Here is a 19,787-nt window from a genome sequence, read left to right on the forward strand (position 1 = left end):
GACTGAGTACACTGACCTTCTTGGAGTGTAGTCATCTTGTACCCACCAATGGCAATTTGAAGGTAACTTGAACAACTTGACTGAGAATTTAACAAGATTGAGACATTTGTTGTGTGTTCCAGTCTGTGGATAAAGGTGGTGCAGAACCCAATAAGCTCTTGGGGAACCCAAATACTTCACCAAATACTTTCACCAAAAATCCTTCACACTATTCACTAACTACAGGTCCTGCTTTCTGTGCTGTTTCTATGTCTGTTTTGAAATGCAAGCAGTTCCTGATCCTTCCTTTACACTTTTTCTTAGCTAAATAGCACATTAAAATTGCATCTTTCTTTCTGTTTTTGTATATTTTAATCATTTCACTACTGTCTAATTAAAATTAAGCAAATTGATAGGCAGTCTATAAATACAGAGCATATCTCACCATACGTTACTGTAATTAAGGAACAGAGAACTCTGTGTACTAAGTTGTTTAATTACTTAGACATATGAACAGAGACACAGATTTCAGAGTAGAGCTACTAAATTCAGTGTAAAAAGTTCTATTTAATTACACAGTAATATTCTTTAATAGTTACCAACTAATAAAAAACATTCTTCCTTTATAGAAGGAATTAAAAGTATAGATGTGAAATATAATTAATGCTTTAAATAATTTTTTTGTGATTTAGAAGTGTTGCATTGGGTAAGCTAGTCAACATATCTTCTCTTTGTACCATTTATCCTACATTTCAGATTACTCTACTGCAGTTCATAAGCAAAACTGACTATTCCAGATCTGGATATTTCAGATATAACTTTTTTCTTCTGCACCAGATGGGTGTGACACAGTGAAGTCCAGTGATTAAAAGAACGTCCAGCCCAGAAGCAATTCTCTCATGTAGTATTATTAAAATGTTCTAAGTTGTTTTTCTCTAATTCCTTTACTCTGAAGGAGGAATATGTGTGTCCACCGACTGAAATTGAATATTTTCACAAGTATGGCTACCTTAAGCTTTATGAATATTAATCTTTTAAAATTTAAATAGAGCAGTTTGTGTTAAATGCTGTGCTCTGCCCATCTGTTGTAGTTTTCAAGATTTAAAATCTTGTACCAACTTTTTGTCTAAAGATCATTGCTGTTGTGCTTGCTAGATGGACTTACTCATATTTTATTACTTCTTGGGATAAAAGGGTTTGTCTTTGTTTAAAGTTCCTCTCTTCCCTAAAAAGCTTTTCTTGATTATTTCACTTGGATAAACATATAGCTTGTGGGATCCCAAAATAACTTAGTTTTGCTGCTAGGAACCAATGTTGCTGGTAGGGTAGGAAGGATAGGAACCCTTAGTTTTATGTGTAAGCAACTGTGAAATTCTGTTTCTCTGTAAAGATATTAAGCCTATGTTAAGTTTTGCTGACAGGTATTTCAAAAGACCTCCATTTGTTCTGCTTACATGAACAAAACTCTACCCATGGAAAAATCACATTTTGATTCAGGGACTCCCTCTGAAAGTGAGGGTGGTTGCTGCCACTGGAACCCAGCTGGAAACATGAAATGTTCTTTGTTGTCTGCTTCCTCCATGTAAGCTTTTTCTTTGCCATCCTTCATGGCCTGACCCTTTTGAACACTTCTGACTTGAAGAACTGCTGTTACAATAAAAATAAGGTTCCCATGTTGTATACTTAGGATGCTCTGGCAGCCTAAATCCTTATCAACAGTAAAATGTTTGTATTTCAGTTTACCAAAGCAAGAGTTGTCAGGTGAGCAAAAATGTAATGAAATCTTCCAGGGCATGACAAGAAGATGAGATGTTCCATTAACAGGTGTAACTGGATGAGAAAGTTAACAGGCACAGTTGATCCTAAGGTGTCATGTGCTGATGCCAGCAATCCTTCAGTGCTACCCTAAGATGGATTCAAGTTGACAAGTATGTTTAGATTTGAATTAAAATAAGGCACAACTGAGACAGGTCACCACATGCCACATAGGAAACAATTGATTAGTTAAGTTTGGTGGCATGCCTGACATCAAATTTCCAAAGCTAGGCAAGATTGTGGGTTTCTCTACGTGTAGCTATGCTCATAGTTCATACAACGTGGTTTGCAATTTCAGATAACCATTGACAATTAAGATCTTTGGTGACTGCAGACAAGACATGTATGAATTAGCCATATTTAAGCATGCAAGTCTGACTTCAAACATCTGTATTTTTTCGTATCTTGTTAAAAGTAAATCCACTGTTAGAGACAGCTTGAACTCATTTGTATCAGTAATGTAGTAGGGCCATGCCTCAATGTTTAAATTAAGAAGTTTACGACCGGTTTCACTAATCAGCACCTACCATGTTGCTTGTTGTTCTTTCTTTACAGAACATAGGAAACTTGGCAATCTGACTGTGACAGTGAAAAAGACCGTCCCCTCTCCAGAAGCAATACAGATCCTCTACCAACGCATGAGATATGAATATGAGTTTTATTACTATGTCAAAGAACAATTCCACCTGCTAAAGCGCAAGTTTGGACTGAAGTCTCATATCAGGAAACCAAGTCCCAGACCTGAGTTCTTCATTCCTTCTCCCCTGGAAACAGAGGAACCAATAAATGATGAGGAAGAAGATGATGAAAAGTGGCTAGAGGATATCTATAAAAGGTGATGGATGGAAGAGCTGTCCTTTCTCTTCTGGTGGCCCCTCCAGCTTTCATAAGATTTTTTTTAATTATTATTAAAAGTAATTCCTTAAGGAACTGAGTTAATGCGCAGCGGATTTGAAATGGAACAGAGGAGACCATTCCCACATGCTGGAGCCATTGGGAGGTACCTGATTTTGCAGGTTTGATTCATTATACAGTGCTGGCTCTGTAGCATCCTTGCTATGGCATAGTTCAAGAGAGAAGTACCTACTATCTGTCACAAAATAACTTTTGGAGTACACAGTAGTCCTTTGTGAATTGCAAAATTGAAAAGTAAATCTTACAGATTCTCATCTCTCTCTTTGACCAGCAACAAATCTTCATGGCACGACACTGTGGCATGAACTTCCAGCAGGTGAACTGCAGGCAGTGAGCCATTTGGGAAGCGTACCAAAGCACACTGGTGTCCCAGTGGTATGGTCAGAGCCATTACTTTTTCTTCAGATCCAAGGATAACAGGCTCAGAAAGAGGCTAGGTAACAGCTCCTTGAATTACCTGTGCCGGAGGAGCAAGGCTGCTGTTCTGCCAAATCAGTACTAGTGACTGTAATGCAACTTACAGGAACCAGATATTTCTGGTTCATAGAGTGGGAAAAGTTACCAGGTCAGTGAATGACAACAACAAATTAAAAGTGCCAGGCAGAGCTTTATTTCAGTAGTTGACTGTGTTTCTATTGGACTCTTAAGGAAAACGTGTAACATATGGGGTTTATGTTCAAGAATGGTATTTTTAGATTTTTATTATTCTTTTGGGTCACAAATTCAAGGAGATACCAAAAAACTACTCATTAAAAAGCTCAGGTGATCTGGAACTCTTATTGAGCACAACCTGTATTTCTGCAACTGCAGAACTGTTCACATCTGAATCTTGACATTTTCCTCACCAGCACAAACACCAGACTCCTGCTTTTAGTGTAGCTAGAAGGAAAATTAACAGTATGAACATACACAGCTTCTCTAGTTGAAGCATTTCAGAATCATCAAACAATACTACCAAAAATACTATATATATATATATACTATACATCAAAAAATACTATAAGATGCACTCTCTGAAACCAAAGCTGATTCAGTGACAGGTTATTAAGAGAGTCACTGTGGAAGTTGCCCTTGTTAATCACTACAGGTATTGTCTGCCAACACTAGGAAAGGGACCGGTGAAAGCTGGGAGGGGAAAGAGAGGTAGCACCAATATGTGACATGCTGTTGTCACTGAGGCAGGTGTCCCTGGAGTGGATTCCCTGTGATGTGTGGGTGTGCTGGCTGTTGGGCAGCCTGCCAGCCTGGGTGGTGCAGAAGTGACAGACCCACAGGCAGCCCTGGGCAGAGCTCTTTGGCCTTCAGCTACACAGAATAGGGGCGAGTTTGGGGTCTTGATGAGGCCTTGACCTCCTATGCACCATTGTTGCCAGAGAAAGCTGGACTAATAGAGAATAAGAGCAATAACTTCCTGTCCCTAGAGCTCAGGAAAGAAGCAGGTACAAGATGCTGCAGCTGTTTGCCAGGATGAGGACAATCCTCCTCTGTCTATCTCGCATCCTTTCTCAAGTATCTCCCAGAAAATTTTTGGTTCCTATTCCACAGCTGCCATCTGCAAGGTCATACTTAGGTTTGCTATATCAAGCAAAAGTTATTTTGTGACAGATGAAGCATATCAAGTCAGGATCAGCTCAAATGGGCTTTCCAAGGGGTTTTCTCTTCCATGAGCCTGCTGAGAGCCAGTAGAAATTATGGTAGATCTTCTTCACCGCTCAGTCTCTACCTATATACAGAGAATGAAAATAAAAGAGAGTTAAGACAAGATGCTAACTTACAGAAAATACTAGGAAGATTCTGTTCTCACTATTAACATCCCAGGTTGGTGGTAGCAATGCACTACTGTGGGGGAACACATTAAAGAAAGCTGAAAATGGCACAGATAGTAACTAACATATTAGCTAAAATATGAATCTGCTGCATTGTATATTTTAAGTGGTTTCTATGAAATTACATTGAAAGAGTAATGATTAGTTTACACACTGTGGAGTTGTTATATTTTGGAATGAACTAGTATTCTCATGTTTCTGAAATTCTGTTTGAATCCTTTTTCTGCCAATGTTTTAACAGAATATAGTCACTTAACACATTCAGCCTTTCTGAGAGTTCACTGATGCTTACAGTAAAATCTGTTTCTATCTGTTTATTTAATGGTATCTTCAGCCATCACTACTTATAATCTAAATACAGAAGCTGCTTAGTGATTTACTCGCTAGGTTTTAATATTGTTCTGTTTTTGTAGCAATCAACCTGGCCTCTCCTCCTCAAATGGTAATTCTTAAATTTATCTGGCACATAGCATCTAATATTCCTGGTCCTATGGCCTATTTCTCTGTCATTAAATATATTTTGCTTAACTTCTAAAAGGTACGTTATAAGCTGGTAAATCTTTGACTTATTTATTGAAACTTTTCAGCACATTCCAAATTCTAAGTTGCTCAGGAAGAAGTTAATTTAAATAATTATATTTGGGTCTGATGAATATTTCTTATTCAAAAAAAATCACTGTTTGTAAGCCTTTAGTCCACAACAGCTTTGTAGAAAGTGCCAATGCATATCCTTGGAGATCTTTGGTGGGGGGAAAAGGTGGCTGTTCAACACTTAAAAAAATAAGAAAATACATGTCTACATTAGCTCAGCTATGAATGAAGCAACGTATGTTTTGGAATGAAATCTTCTTTAACTTATTCACTACTATCTCCTGAAATATCAATAAGCCATATGATTCTTTTTTCAATCCAACAATGTTTAAAAATAAAACTTGCACATTTCTTCCTGGCGCCATAGTCCTCTTGCTTACACTAGTGTTCCTGCCTGGGTACAGCGGCTGTGGGTAGGACGTGGGAGTTGCTGCCAACAGTACAGGGTTGGATAAGGCATAGGGCATTCTCTGAAAGTCATATTTGAGCAGTGAGGCTGGAGCAGGTTGCTCCTGGGTTATTCCATCTCCCAATGAGGTGTGAGCTGAATTGTTTCACTCCCCTGAGATGTGTGGTCAGTACGTTAAAGTACGTTGTCCAGTGTTCCGTGGCTGCTAAGTAGAAGTTTTATCCAGGAGAGAAACAACTTAGTCTCCATACACCTCATTTTTACTAGATATGGTGTTTGATGGCCTGACATAAAAGTTTCAGTAGTCACAGTGGTGTTACAATGTAAGTGAAGTATCACAGTGCTTTCACACTAATGAGAGAATCAACTGTTGTTAAAATGCAGCATTCTGGAAAAAAAAATAAATTTTAGTCTTAAGTTTCAAGTGACAATGACAAATTGTGCCATTTTTTTGTTTCTGTTCAATTTACTTCTCTTCCACATGAATTTTGTTGGTGATGCAAGGCTAAGTCCAAGTATCTCAAATGTTCTCTGCTTATATGTAGAGAAGTAGCTTGGCAGAACTGAAAGTACATTAACCTGATGATGTATTTAAAGCATTCCAGTTTCTTTGCAATTCTTTTATCACTGGATCTTTGATGAATCATTTGAGTGTTAGGATGTAGAATGGCATATTGTATCATAAACACACGAGCAAACCCACAAATTTTAAATGTGGGAGACCACATCTGTGAATTCAAGCCATGGAATTTTTCCTCCTTTCATTATTTTATACAATAAAATTGAATGTACAGGTACATTTTTTGACTAGCAAAGGAAACCACACTGCATGCCAACTTTTATCCTCTTATCAAATGAAAAAACATTGTCTGCCAAAGAATAAAATTCTACACTCTTTTAAAAAATAAAGACCTGTAATTCCCAGCTAAGAGTAATGGTGCTCTGATCTTTCCCTCCATTTTAAGAAAGGAAACATCTGTGATGTTAGAACATTAGCCTAAAACAACACAGCAACATTTTTGAGAGCTAAAATATTATAATACAGCACCACAGCATTCCTTCTGTTTTATTTTTAAGGACTCGGCCTTTTTTGCAAGGAGTTCAACTAACACATAAAACACTGTTGATCAGTCTGCTTGCGTGAGCCAAGACCAGAGCAAAGAACTGAGTGTTGCTACGTACAGACCTCCACACACAGATTCCATGGGAAAAACAAGGGTGTTACCAAGCCTTGGAAGTGCCTGTCTACTGGCAGTGGAATCACCGGAATCACTTTTGCAGGGTCTGTGCCAAGGAAGGGTTTGCAAAGTTAGGCTCTGCTTAAGTACCCACAGGAATGGCAGGAAGGTGCTGGAAGGCAGCTCCATGAGAAATGGCCACTGCAGCATCAAACAATTTCACTGCAGAATATTTAAAGTGGATGGGAAGGGATCTCAGTTTGAAGGTTGAAAGTTAAATTGCAACCAGCATAAATCAATTCCTGATGTCTCACAGCTGAGAAACAGACGTAAGTTTTCTTTGGTTTGTCTGGAAATGGCGTTGTATGCCAAGCTGCAGCGTGCAGTGAACATTGAATCTCAGTTGTAAGCTTCAGAAAATCGGTGTGTGTGTGATGAGAGCACCAGCACACTGAAATGGTTGTGTCTCAGCACCGATGGCTGACCCTGTCATCTTGGAAGAGCCTGCAGAAAGGTTGTTGTGGGGGCAGTGGGATGGGGGAAGGGGCAAGTTATCTGCAAATACAAATTTGGCCTTGCAGACACTGTAGGATGGCAAGATTTCACCAGTGGTTTATTTAAATGTGGATTTTGAGTATAAACATGTGGATTTCCTTTTCTGAGTGTGTAAAGGAGGAATGTGTTGGTTTTGTATTTAACTAATTGTGGCTGGAAGGGTAAGTTATACTGCTGTCAGTCAGGTGCATTGGGGTGTACTTTATGCACACTTTGTCATCTCTCTGTTCCCTTCTTTGGATGCAATGGGCAAAAAAAAACCAAAAGCTGAAGAATTCAGCTATACTGCAGGGCAGTTGGTGCTGTGAAAAGTAGAGATTAGCAGGAATACATGGAGGTGATGCTGTTCAGAGTTAAGATTATTGGTGTAAATGCAAGGATGATGTAGAGCAGCCGGCAGCAGTGGCACACAGGCTGCTCACTCTATGGCTTTGTCTTGTCTAGAAAACTTGAGACTCTGCTTCAAAATCAAATGCTGCTTCATATTTGTGATTTGTACTGTTAGTAGGACAGTACTGGATTTTTTACTTTTTCCCTGTGCTTTCAAATTGCCACTTCACCTGACAAACTTGGCAAAGCATAAGCACACAGCCCATTTCTGTATCTGATGTGCAGGAGCTCATCAGAGACATGGATTTGATCCTCCAGCAAACCTTTCCAAGTGCAAGTGACAAGCAGAGTGAAGAAAATCCTTGGCACAGTGTTGCTGCTAACAGGCAGAGTAATATTTAGTTACTGTGCCACAAGGGGAAAGTATTCCTGCAGTTCTCCAGTTTACTACAGGATACTTTGGATAACCTCAAGCAAATTGTCAGGTAAGCAATTGTCAGGTAGCAAAAGCCAATTGCATGTCACATTGTTGAGCTCATGATCATCTCCAGGTTATGGGCAGGAAAGAAACAGAGGTGGCTACCTTTTGTACCAGACACAAGAATGACAGTCCAGGCTGTGGTGTCCCACAGCCCACAGAGATTTCTCTTCTTGAAGATTCCTATCTAGTTTGTGTGATGGGAAGCTCAGGGAGAGGAAATCAGCTGCAGTTGTTAGTCTCTGACTCCTCAAAGAAGACAAGATTCTCGAGATCATGCTGGATAAACATGCCAGAAGGAACAGCAGTGAGACACCTGTGCTTCACAGAAGAGCTGTGAGCCTTTTCCATTCTTACTTTCTCCATTTGTTTGTGTTTGGCTTTATTTGCTTTATTTCCCAAGGTCAGTCTGCGTCGGGTATTTCTTCACTAACCATGTTGTCTAAGCATCTTGGAAAATGATTAATATGCTTATCCTTTTGATCCACAGTGGAGGTAAAGAAGTGCTGTTATCCCCATTTCATACATTGGGAATGGATACAGCAGGAGGGTAAGTGATATTCCAAATGTCACACAGAAAGGTTCTGAAAAAGAACTGATGATAATTTAGCTGAGTGTCTTAATCCTTGAACTTTCTTTTCTGCTGTAAGATCTGCCCTAGATTTTAGAAGGCAAAACAACTACTATGGAAAATTTTAGTTACTTGGAGTCTTTTCCTTAAAACTGGGAAAACCTTTCAGTTACTGCCTAAATATGAATAATGTTTTAGCCCTTCAGCAGACCATTTATTTCCTTTTGGGACAAAGATTCATTCCAAGTTTCATCTGTTTAGTTGCATACTCAACACCTGCAGAAATGGTTCGGTTGTGAGACAGCTTTGTGTTTGGGAGCAGTGTTCCTATAGCAGTTACTAGGAGATAAGCAGATAGATGGGTGGCCAAAGTCACGTCTTGTAAATTTAGCCGTTCACGAGAATATGGTCACATTTTCTCCTGCAACATATGGCACTTATAGCATACCTGAAATGTCATCAGACCTGAGTTGATACATGTGGTCTAAGTTGTGTTTTCATTTGGTTTTCCACAGTGCTTAAAATCCCAGAAAAAGAAGCGATGCCTCACTGTTCAGCAACCAGCATGGAGTGAAAAGAGTTCTCAGACAGCTCACCAAGCAGTCAGTTTTGTATGATGTACTCATAAACCTGAACTTCTGATACCTTCTACTTATCGGGCAGGGGCATATGCCTCTCACCTGAGCGATCTGGTGCTTTCATCTCTTCCCTGTCCTTGCCTCACTTGCACAGCACACATCATTAAAGTTTTTGCCTGTATCTTCTGGGGAGCATCTTAAGGAAGATTGTGCAAATGTGGACATAAGCCTCTGTTCCAAGTATCCATGGAGATGCATGAGCTGTGGAGCCTTGCTCTGAACTTTAATAGTGGGGGAAGGCTCTTGATTTTGAGCCTAGCTTGCAGGTGTCAACTTCATTCCTGCTCCAGATCTAGTTTCTGTTCTGAGTGTTAGGGCGGGCCTGTCTGTTGAAATGAGACTTAGCAACCCCAAATGCATCTCCTCTGGCTTTGGGCTGCGAGGCTGAAATGCACTGGCAGGGAAGCCCACAGGGGTGTAAAGAGGCCTCCATAGCTTCAGTCCTCTGATGTGAGCAGAGACAGTGTCAGCGGCAGCCCTGGGGGCTGGTGTCTGAGTGGAGTGGGGGAAACAGAGCTGCCTTCTCACTCATGGTGTGCTGTTGGGCACTTCTGCCAATCTCCCTTGGACAAATTTCTGCAGTCCAGTCAGCACTTGCTGTGGAAAAGGAAGTTTTTTTCCTGCACTTCTTTGGACAGAAAGCTGGCAAAGAAAACCCAGCAGTGCTTCTCTTCCGTAAGTGTTGCAAAGATCCAGGGGAGATGTCAGGGTGCAAGGGAAGGAAAGCAGAAGCCTCCTGCCCTGCCCCAGGGGCTGAGTTCCAAGCTCTTTCTCATCAGACCTAGGCAGGATGGTGCTGGTAGAGGACAATCCTGCTCCTTGAAGCATGAAAACCCTGCTCCTCACAATGGAATTTTGTGTCAGAAACTTAGCTTGGAGTCTCTGCACAGTTGTAGCTTTCCATCAGGCTTTGCCCCAAAGAACATGATTTGGCCCATCAGCACTGCCTGGAAACTGAGCTTTCTAGTGACTCCACAATCCAGTCCTTGTCAGTCACGCCACTTGGGTCTGTGCATGGGGCTCTTTGTGATAAACCTCACTGGAATTTGGAAAACATTCAGCAAATTTGACCTCTACTTTGTCTTACAAATATCAGTGTCAAGCAGCATCATGCATGCTTTATCACTCCAAAGCAGGGAAAAGGAGATGGAATTAGTGCAGTCAGCTCTGATTTTCCAAAACAATATCTTCTGAGTTAAAAAAGCTTTTTGCCTCTCAAGAAGAAAATATAATGTCCTCTTTTTGCCCCAGGACCACAGCTTCTTCTCAAACTTACTCTAAATCCTTATGGACATGGACTAGTCAACCCAAAGGAGCCTGAAGTGTTTCTTGTAGGTAGAACACTACAGCTCCAGCAAGGAAGGTGCGATGAGACCCAGCCCATTTCTCTGTTTTCACCACAGGAAAGGGAACAGAGGCATTGGAAAGACCTCAGTCAATAACAGCTCTGACCAAAGTTAAGAGCTTCTTACTTCTCTACACAATAGAAAAGTGCAAACTAGATACAGAGCTTACTGGGGCAAGCCGGGGAAAACGCATCTAGCTGCAGGTCAGCATCTTTTCCAAAAGCTGCTGCTCTTGCTAACAAAAGGAAGATCAGACCCTTTCTTCCCTTAGCAGATGGATGTGGTCCCTTAGCAGTGCCCCCTCCCTGGCCCCCTCGCAGAGCTGCCCAGGCCAGGGGGCCGTGCCGGTGCTGTGGCAGGCGGCAGATGAGGACGCCTTGGGAGCCCTGCGCAGCTGGCGGCCCGGCCTGCTGCCGAATCTCTGTGTGGCCCAGCCTAATTGCTTAAAGCTTTCCTGCTCCCCTCACCGCCAATGCTGCTGGAGTGCAGTATTTATCTACTCTGCAAAACTTTTATGAGAATTGGTACGGTTTTGTAGAATTCCTGAATAACAGGGATCACAATAGCTGCGGCAGAGCCAGACTCTGCAAACCCAAGCACTTGCACTCTCGGCCTTATTTACACACAATCTCTGCAGGGAAGAGTTGTGCTCCTCTGCCTCCCACCAGTGTCTGCACAAAGCACCCCAGACCCTTCACAATCCAGCTGAGGTGCAACTCCCTCCTTCTCTTTCAGTCTCAGCAAAGAGCATGGGCACTGTTGGAAGACAGCTGAAGGGAGCTCTCTAAACCACTTTGGGACTGCGCACTAGTTTGCCTTCCTCCAGAAATAAAAAGGAGGTCCCAGAGAACTTCCTTGGGGAAATTATCCATGGGAAAAACTTCCTTGCTTTCCTATCAGATAGTGAGCTAGGAAAAGTAATTTGAAACAGGACAGGTAATCCCCACCTTCTTCAAAATAGCCCTTCAGGTTTTGGCCAGCCCTTATGTACTGTGAAGCCAGCAGTGATATGTCATATCCTTGAAGACTGCTCTTACTGGCAATATTTAAGATAAAATTGTGATAGTAATTACAAATAGTAATGATAATAATGTTGTGTTTACCTCACAGTGATGTTCAGTTGTGGAAAAAAAAATGCTTTGCATGCAGAGTAAGCCTTATGCAGGAAGGGGATGAGTGCAGGTGAAACTGCAGGAGCCAATTGCTGAGGAGGCCTAGACTGCAGTGCTCAATAGCCAGCTTTCCCATTCTTCCTTCCTCTCCAGTGCACACCAGTCATTTCAGTTTAGACGAAACAAAAAAAATTACTAAGCCAAACCAAGCCTAAGTACCTTTTTTTTTTTCCAGCCTGTCCATCCAAAAGTAGTTTGCTTAAGTCCAGTGAGTCAAAAGGTATTACTCCCTTACTCATGAGTCCCATTTGCACTGCTCAAGGGGAGATCTGGCAGAGAAATGGTGTGGACAAGCCCAGAACCTCACACCAGCACTTGGTAGCTCATTCTTGGGGAAGCACTGCATTAGCTGTAGGGACTGCAGGCTTGGAGACAAAATGGTGAGTTTGTTCAGGGCTGGTGGAGCCTGCCTCAAAGTGCCACCCTAAAGGAGATTGCAATCTGAAACGACCAAGGGGAGCAAAACCAGGCTGGCACATGCAGCAATGGCAAGTTCCCAGCACAGCACTGCAGTGACACAGTCAGCGTGCATTTGGTGTGCGCACCGTACAGGAGCACAAGCAAGGGTACGTGCACAGCTTCAAAACACTGTGGCCCTCTGGAACTCTGCAGGGGGTTAGAACAAAAGAGAGAAGGGTTTTTCCTCTACCAGATTTGAGAGATGTTAAAGACCAGAGCAGAGAAACTAAAACACAGGTGATGAACAGGATGGGGTGTAAGGAGCAGAACCCTGTACAACAGGGATTGAGGAAAGCTACTCCTGGTACTGGTATTGGGCATTCTCCACGCAGCATGATATCCATTAGGGAGCTGGCAAAAAGGCCAGTCACAGCCTCTCTGGCTCCACTTTCCCTGCCCCTGATGGTGAGGGCACACTTTGTGAAAAGCCCACACCTGATGAAAGGCAGGAGCACACATCAATGGGGAAAAGATTCAGCCTGTGCCAGATGAAGTGACAGATCCAGGTGATACTGCTTAATAACCCTGGCAGGCACTGGCTTATAGCTGCTGGAGGCAGTCTGAGGGGAAGTGAGCAGAGATGGAATTTGTTTGGCCTTTTTTTGTTCTGATCATCAAAGGTCAGTGCTGGTGTAAATTAAATAATGCTGTACATTTTTAAAAGGAAGCAAGACTGCCTATAATACTGTTTCGAGTTTGCTTCTAGTGAACTACCGATATCAGCTTTGTTTAAAGGTTTTCTTCAAACCTCTCAATCTCAGTTTTGTACCCTCTGCTCAACAGAAAGTACTGAAGTCAAGGGGGACTCTGGGCTGGCTCACTTTTGTCAGAGGCAGGATTTTTTCTCCTGCTGCTGTGGTCCCTCGTTCCCATACCTCGTGGGTCTCTGCATTTCCAATGCAGAGCCTGCGCTCCGCAAAAATGCACCGCAAGCTTTCAAAGAATGCATCTGTTTATATTACCTCCCCTGGCCCAACATCCTGTTTTGGGAAAAACAGCTTTTATAATGAGAAGCAGGGGAAGACGAACAAATTACTCTCCTTACGAGAGTTGAAGGTCTGCCTTTTCCCCCAGCGCTTTTGGGGTGGACTCCGTTCTTTGCCCGGAATTCCTGCCTCGGAGGAGGGAGCCGATGTCCCCAGCCGGGCAGAGCCGCGGTGCCCCAAGAGGAGCGGGCTGCGGGCTCGGAGCTGCCCGGGGCCGGGCGGGCACTAGAGGGAGCCGCGGCCGCGGCCATCCCGGCCCGGGCAGCCGCAGCAGCGCCGGGAGCGGCTCCCGAGCAGCGCCCCGGGCAGCGGGAGCAGGTAGAGGGGCAGGAAGGGGCAGGCAGGAGCTGCCGAGAGAGCCGGCACGGAGCCGGGCTGCCCGAGCATGGTTCTGGCTGGCAGCGAGCGCTCGGGCGGCCGGGAAGGCGAGAGACTCCGGGCGGGAGGTGGTGTGAGATGTAGCGGGGTATTAGGAGATGAAAGCCAGGGGGTGGCCGCGTCTCGAGATCTGGGCAAAGGCCAGGGGCGCAGGAGGGAGAGAGGAAGAGGGAGGAAGCGTATTGCGGAGTTCTGAAATGATAATATACAGCTTGCTTTCAAAAGGCAACCAAAGAAACCGAGGCTGTGAAAAGCCGTTTTCAAGCTGGGCTTGTAACAACCTTTTATAAACAAACATCAGACCTGCAAAACCATATTCCCATTGACTTTTGGCAGCAGGAAGAACAAATTAAACCTGCACACAGATGGTAGCTTTCTTCTGGTGACATCAAAGCCCAGAAAAGATGAATAGCCTAAACCTTTACCGCTCTCTTGAGAGATCATTCACTATCATCAACCCACCTTTGCTGGGCACATTTAGAAGCGCATGACATGCCCACTGTTCACTTCAGGAGTGGGAACTTGAATCTCTTCCTTCTCTTGAGGCAGGGGCCTTCCCCCGTATTTTCTCCTTTTCCCATTACATCTCCTCCTGCAGCGCCTCGAGGGATATGTGCAGTTTTCATTAGGTAAACTCGCCTGTGGTTCCCTGTTCGCTGTTTTCATCCGGACAGAACAGAGATTCTGGGACATGGGCACAGAGAGAGATTAGGTGGTTTAAATCTTATGCCTCGGGCCCCTCTCCAAGGAAAAGCTGTTGCTAACTTACAGCTGTCTCGTGCTCTCTGTGGAATGAGAGGGAAGTCCATTCAGTCCAGTGAAAATAAACCCACCATCATAGCTGGCATTCTCGTTGGTAGTCTCAGCGCAGAGGCCAAGGATTTGAGGGTTGTGACACATGAGGCAGCTCACTCCTAAAGAGCTTGATCTGGGTTGAAATGTGTCATCAGAAAAGTATGAGGAGCCTTGTGCTCCCGCTGTCAATACAGTACTTGCCCTCTTCACACGGACCAGCTTTCCTTTTCTGTCCTGCCAGTCTGGCACACAGCATGGGTACCCTTTACTGTACATTCACTTTAAAGGAGAAGGACACACAATTTCCTCTCACTAGGCTCCAGGACTCAACCATCAATCCTGTAGCTACTATTTTGCCTTCACCACCTGTCCTTCTCTCCTGAATAAAAGGTGGTGGCCTATCTTCCAGCTACCTGGCAGACACGCCATCATCTCCTCTGCCTGTTAACCCTCCTCTCTTGTTCCCCAGCTCCTCCTGGGCATGAGGCTGAGTGCCCAGGTGGTACCTGGGCACAGTGGCACAGAGGTGGGCAGGCTGCCCAGTAGATGAGCAGTTGTTAGGGGCAGCTCTGGGAGCACAGCCGCAGGTTCAGTGTAGCTGTGTACGTGCTCTGCCATTGTCAGCCTTTCCCTCCGAGTGAGGATCAAGAGTGAGTCCAGGGCTGTGCAAGAGGCTATCACGGGCAGGAAGTGTTGACTATAGCAAGGTTATTTATCATATCATATCAGAAAGCTGAAGCTTTCATCACAGAGACCTGGAGGTTTTCTCTTTGCTCTTCTATCAACAGGTCTGAGAGTTTATACAGGCTTCTCACAAGGGTTGAAATCTCTGTTGAATTGGGTTTCACAATCTTCCTGACCTAATTCATTTAATATACTAAGCATAAGTGTAGCATGCATCAGACAGGCCAGAACAGCTCTGTGAGGCAAGAAGGTGCAGCGAGTGAGAAGGACAGATGCAGTGAAGGGATACACTACCAGAAGAAACTGAAATGCAAAGCAAAGCCATCTAGAAGAGTTGTCATCCATCAAAACTGATTTGTCACAATATATCACCGCTGTAATGGTTTCACATTTCACAAGCTCTTTCCTCATGGAGCCTAATCCAATGGCCACTCCCTCTGTGGGTCCAATTAAAGAGGTCAATCACCCTGGAGATGACCTGTGAGCTTTTCAAGTGAAAGAGCAATTTTTTAAAAATGGGTTAAAAAATATTCGGTATTAAATCTCCAAGCTTTCCCAGGCAATTTTGGATGGCCTGGTTTGGTCTCCTCCCCCTGCCTTCACTGCCGTAGGTCTTTTCTTGGTGCAGCTTCCACGTACTCACCACGAGCTCTCCTCAGAGCTGACTGTGCTATGTGCTCGTTTTCCAGCTAAAAAAAAAGCTGGAAAAATGTAATCAAGGGGTGCTCCAGTGAGGCCATGTGGACAGAACTGCAGCCTCTACAACGCCCGCCTCCTGCACACCTTCCTCTGAAGGCTGTGGAAAGGGTTTTTAATTGTATGGTGCCAAGAAAAGGGGAAGCCTGCAGGGGAAGTTCTGGGGTGAGAAAGTTGAAAGAATAAAAGAATTAGAGGCAGTTCTTTCACAAAGGTGATTAGTGCAAAGGAATGTCAGATTTGGTGAAGAAAGTTTCCTTATCGGGCTGCAGATTTATTAAATGTGTTCCAGACTTGCATTGCTTCATTCAAGTTTAACAGAGCAGTAATACTTAATATGCCCTTTAGCAATTTAATACTCTCTTGTACAAATCATTGGAAAATTTAAAATAGAAAAATATGTCCAGGCTTAACTGTAAGAAGAAGGGGAACGCTGTACAAAAACAGAGGAGAAGGAATGCATGGGTAAAGCTGAATATTACTGACTATCTTACCACATGTATTATTCTGCTGAGTTATTAGGACGTGCACCCTCAGCTGCGGGCTAAAGGAGGAACTTGCAGAAATAACTTACAGAACAACAATTTTCAGCATCAGGACTCAAGGCTGGCATCATATCATGCCCAGAAATTACTTCCCTGGAAATACATTTTATACAACTTTTTTTTTGCCTTTGGGGAATACAAATGTGGGTTTCTTCTATAAGGAAATGAAAATCAGTTGTTGGTGCTGCTTATAACAGAGAGGAAATACTGCTGTCAGACATCACACAGTTACTTTCACAATAGAGGGGGATGTAAACATTGAATTGGCACATCACTGAGACATTAAAGGCAGTCTTTGTTTGAGACAGAGAGAGAACAAGACCATAAAATGCCTCACTGCTGCATAATTACGTGTGAATATAAACACATCCATATAAACATGTTTCTGCATAAGTACTTTTGGTCTAATATCCTGTGTAAGAAAGTTCCTTCAAGGCTCCACGTGCCCAAGGTGAACAGGGACCTGTCCTGTTTTGGACAAGAGGATGTTATTTAATATTGGCTATGAATGTGGGAAAGAAAGGAAGGGCTTTATTTTGTGGTAGTCAATTAGACTGCTTGGCTTTTGTGTTTGTTTTGAAGAAGCAAAGGTTCCTAAAGCAGCCTTCCCAATTAACTGCAATATACAAGCATACTCCTGAGTATCTATCTGCCCTGCAGAGGGTTGGACAGAAGATGCAGTGGTGCCTGTTGCATCCTACATGGAGATGTTCCCAGGACAGAATCAGAGTGCAGGAAAGAGAAAATTATATACGTCCCAAGTACATCCATCTCGACCTAGGAGAGCAGCGGATACAGCTCTGGATACTGACCACTTCTAATGGCACTGAGTCAGTCTGTGTGCTGCTGCTGGCCCAGACTGACTGCCAGTAGCCAGCATGAGTCAATATACTCAGAGATCCCAGGGGCTTGCAGAGGCTGGGAAGAGCCATTGCTCTCAGAGGACAAACTTCCTCAGATCACAAAGGACAGCAGTATTAAAGATCCACCAAAACTAATGATTTGAGTTAAGCAGCTGCTGGGACTAGAGTCTCCCCTCCTGCCCTAGTCACACACTTCCAGGCCCTGAGCCCTTTTTAACAATTACCATTGCTTTCTGCTGGCAAGCTCAGACTAACTCTTTCCATTCTATTTAAGGGCTGCAGGACTGGAAGTGACCTCCTGAATCACTGATCCCAGTCCCTTCTAATTGGAGGCAACCACATCATGTGAGCCTAGTCAGAAATGTCTCAAAGAGAGCAGGCTGGTGGGATGCGTGGTGATTTCATCCTTCCAAATTCCAGAGGCAACACCCAACCTGTGGCAGTGATTGTCTCTTGCTTGGGCATTTTGGCAAATACAGATGCCTGATACCAAAAGGAATTTGTGCTGAAAGGTGTTTCGGTTTGTTTGTGGTTTTCCTGACACGACAATGGAAATTCTGTGGTGAGGTGGGCAAAGCAGCCACTCCTCTCACCCACCATGCAGCAATGGCACTGAGTGCTAAAAGCAACTTGCCAGCATCTGAGAGCTCAGAGAGTCCTATTGAAGGAGAGGCTGAGACAATATGCTGAATTTACCAGAAGGATCAAGTGTGGGGCCTGCATTAATTTATATTAGTGGAGGAATGTGTTAGAAATGTCTGTCTTTGAAAGGCACGTATTTCATGGCCTCTGGGATAAACAGAAGAGAGGAAAAAGGCTCTTCCATTAGCCTCTGTCTCCAGCTTCTCTATGTTGGAGCCTGTCTCCAGGCCTGCAGGGATGACAGAAGGGAGGACCTGTCTCTGCAGGGTACAGGTCTTAAAGAGATTATTTTTTCTTTTCCTTTCTTGTCATCTAATCCATTTAGAAGGGATGCCCCCTGAGATCAGCTCTCCTGTTTGCTGGGGAGGAGCACACCCTGCAATGCCCTTCTGCTGCCGCCTTCCTCTGCCAGTCCTTTGGAGGCTGTGAGCTAGGGAGCAGCATGGAAATAGCACCTATGCCTGAGGTAGCGGAGCACGAGAAAGAGAGAGGCAAGCAGGATTGTTTGGATTTTGAAGGTGGGATAGAGAAGCAACTGTTACAAGAGGTGTAGGGCTGTCACAACAGCGATCCCATAATCCTCCCTTCAGAAAAGGCTCTTTCTTGCCTTGTTAGATAGAAGACACAAAGTCCTTCCTTGCACCAAGCTGCACACTCAGGTAATCCAGGAGCAGAATGTCAGCTCCTGCTGATCCTCCTTATCTCTCCATGTCTTCTTCCAAAAGACATCGAGCACAAGCTGATGTGTGCCCAGCTGGGTTGTTGGTGCCTGGTAGTGGAACTTTCATCCCTGCCTGGGAAGTTCTGGTCAGATGGTGGCACTTCACCAGACCATGTAAAGCCCATGCAAGGTAAAGGTGGATTAAGGGAGTCCAGTCTCCATGATGGTGAAGAGAGATGCCCATCCAAACATTTGTCAGAGAATTCTTCACTGCTGTGAGGAAAATATTGAGCCTAAACCTTCGAGAAAGTCCAGGCAGTCCAGACAGATTTTCATTGTCACAATGGATCTATTATAGCTGTATAAAAAGAAAAAGGTTCCCATACTCAAATCAGAGACTGACTGAGCCTGCCCCCCTGAGAGCACTGTCAGAGATATCAAAAGGTGACCACAGACTGACCACCCTTTTCCTGGTGAATAACTTCATTTATTACAGAATTTTAAATGTGATATCTTGAGATAATGACTCAAGGATTGCTCAAGAGGACAGGATGCAACCTCTCTGAAAAGCCTCTTTCTGCTCTTTGGCTGGTAAGACAGCTAATAAACATCTTCTGGAATGGGGCTCTGGTGCACATTGCCAGAATTCAACTTGTGCATTTGTTCTTCTGAGACAAAGAGTTTGAGTGATGAAAACCAAATTGCCACTGTCAGCTAGGTAAAACCATTTAATAATCTGCATCCTGGAATAAATTTCTCATATCTGCATTCCTCCTAGGTACATTTCACTGAGGCATTCCAAGTATCCATTGAGTGAATACTGTGGGATTTGGAGGTCAGCAGTGGTTAAAACAGAAGTGCTCAGAGGCTAGTTTGCAGGACAAGCTGTTTTGACTGGAGAAAATGAGGTATAAACCAGCACCTTCTCCTTAGGCATGGAAGAATGAGGACTGGTTTGGCTTCCATTAAAATACAGGCAGTTCTGTTAGGGATAGAGGTTTCAGTGGACAAGGCTCAGCAGTGTGCCCTGAGCTCTCAAGCACAGAATATTTACAATTTACAGTAGCATAGAAGAGATCATCATCTATTGATTGCACTGTGCACCTCACAGTGGAAGCAGTGGTACCACTATGCAACAGAGAAATAAATAGCCAGTGACAGGGTAACTGATCTTGAATAGTAGGTCAGCCACAATTAAGATTTCAGGGTGTATTTTTCTGAGCCTAGAAGTAATGAAAGGGTTCTTCTTCAATTTAGTGTTTTGCATGAAAACTA

The 19,787-nt window shown here is 43.7% G+C and overlaps 1 protein-coding gene across 3 annotated transcripts in view; it reads left to right on the plus strand.

Annotated features, from left to right (window-relative positions):
* The window catches only part of UST (uronyl 2-sulfotransferase), a 158,606-nt gene extending 149,976 nt beyond the window's left edge, over positions 1 to 8,630 (plus strand). For 2 of the 3 annotated variants that reach the window (XM_086877630.1, XM_086877631.1), the window contains one exon: positions 2,350 to 5,966. In XM_086877630.1, coding sequence (XP_086733756.1) covers positions 2,350 to 2,633 — 284 coding nt within the window. In that variant the 3' untranslated portion in view covers positions 2,634 to 5,966. Of the gene's footprint in view, positions 1 to 2,349; positions 5,967 to 8,566 lie in introns of those variants that run through there. The other variant, XM_086877632.1, reaches the window with a different exon arrangement.
* Positions 8,631 to 19,787: the final 11,157 nt, after the last annotated feature.

The sequence above is a fragment of the Cyanistes caeruleus genome, chromosome 2, assembly GCF_971803275.1.
Source record: "Cyanistes caeruleus chromosome 2, bCyaCae1.hap1.1, whole genome shotgun sequence".
NCBI lineage: Eukaryota > Metazoa > Chordata > Aves > Passeriformes > Paridae > Cyanistes > Cyanistes caeruleus.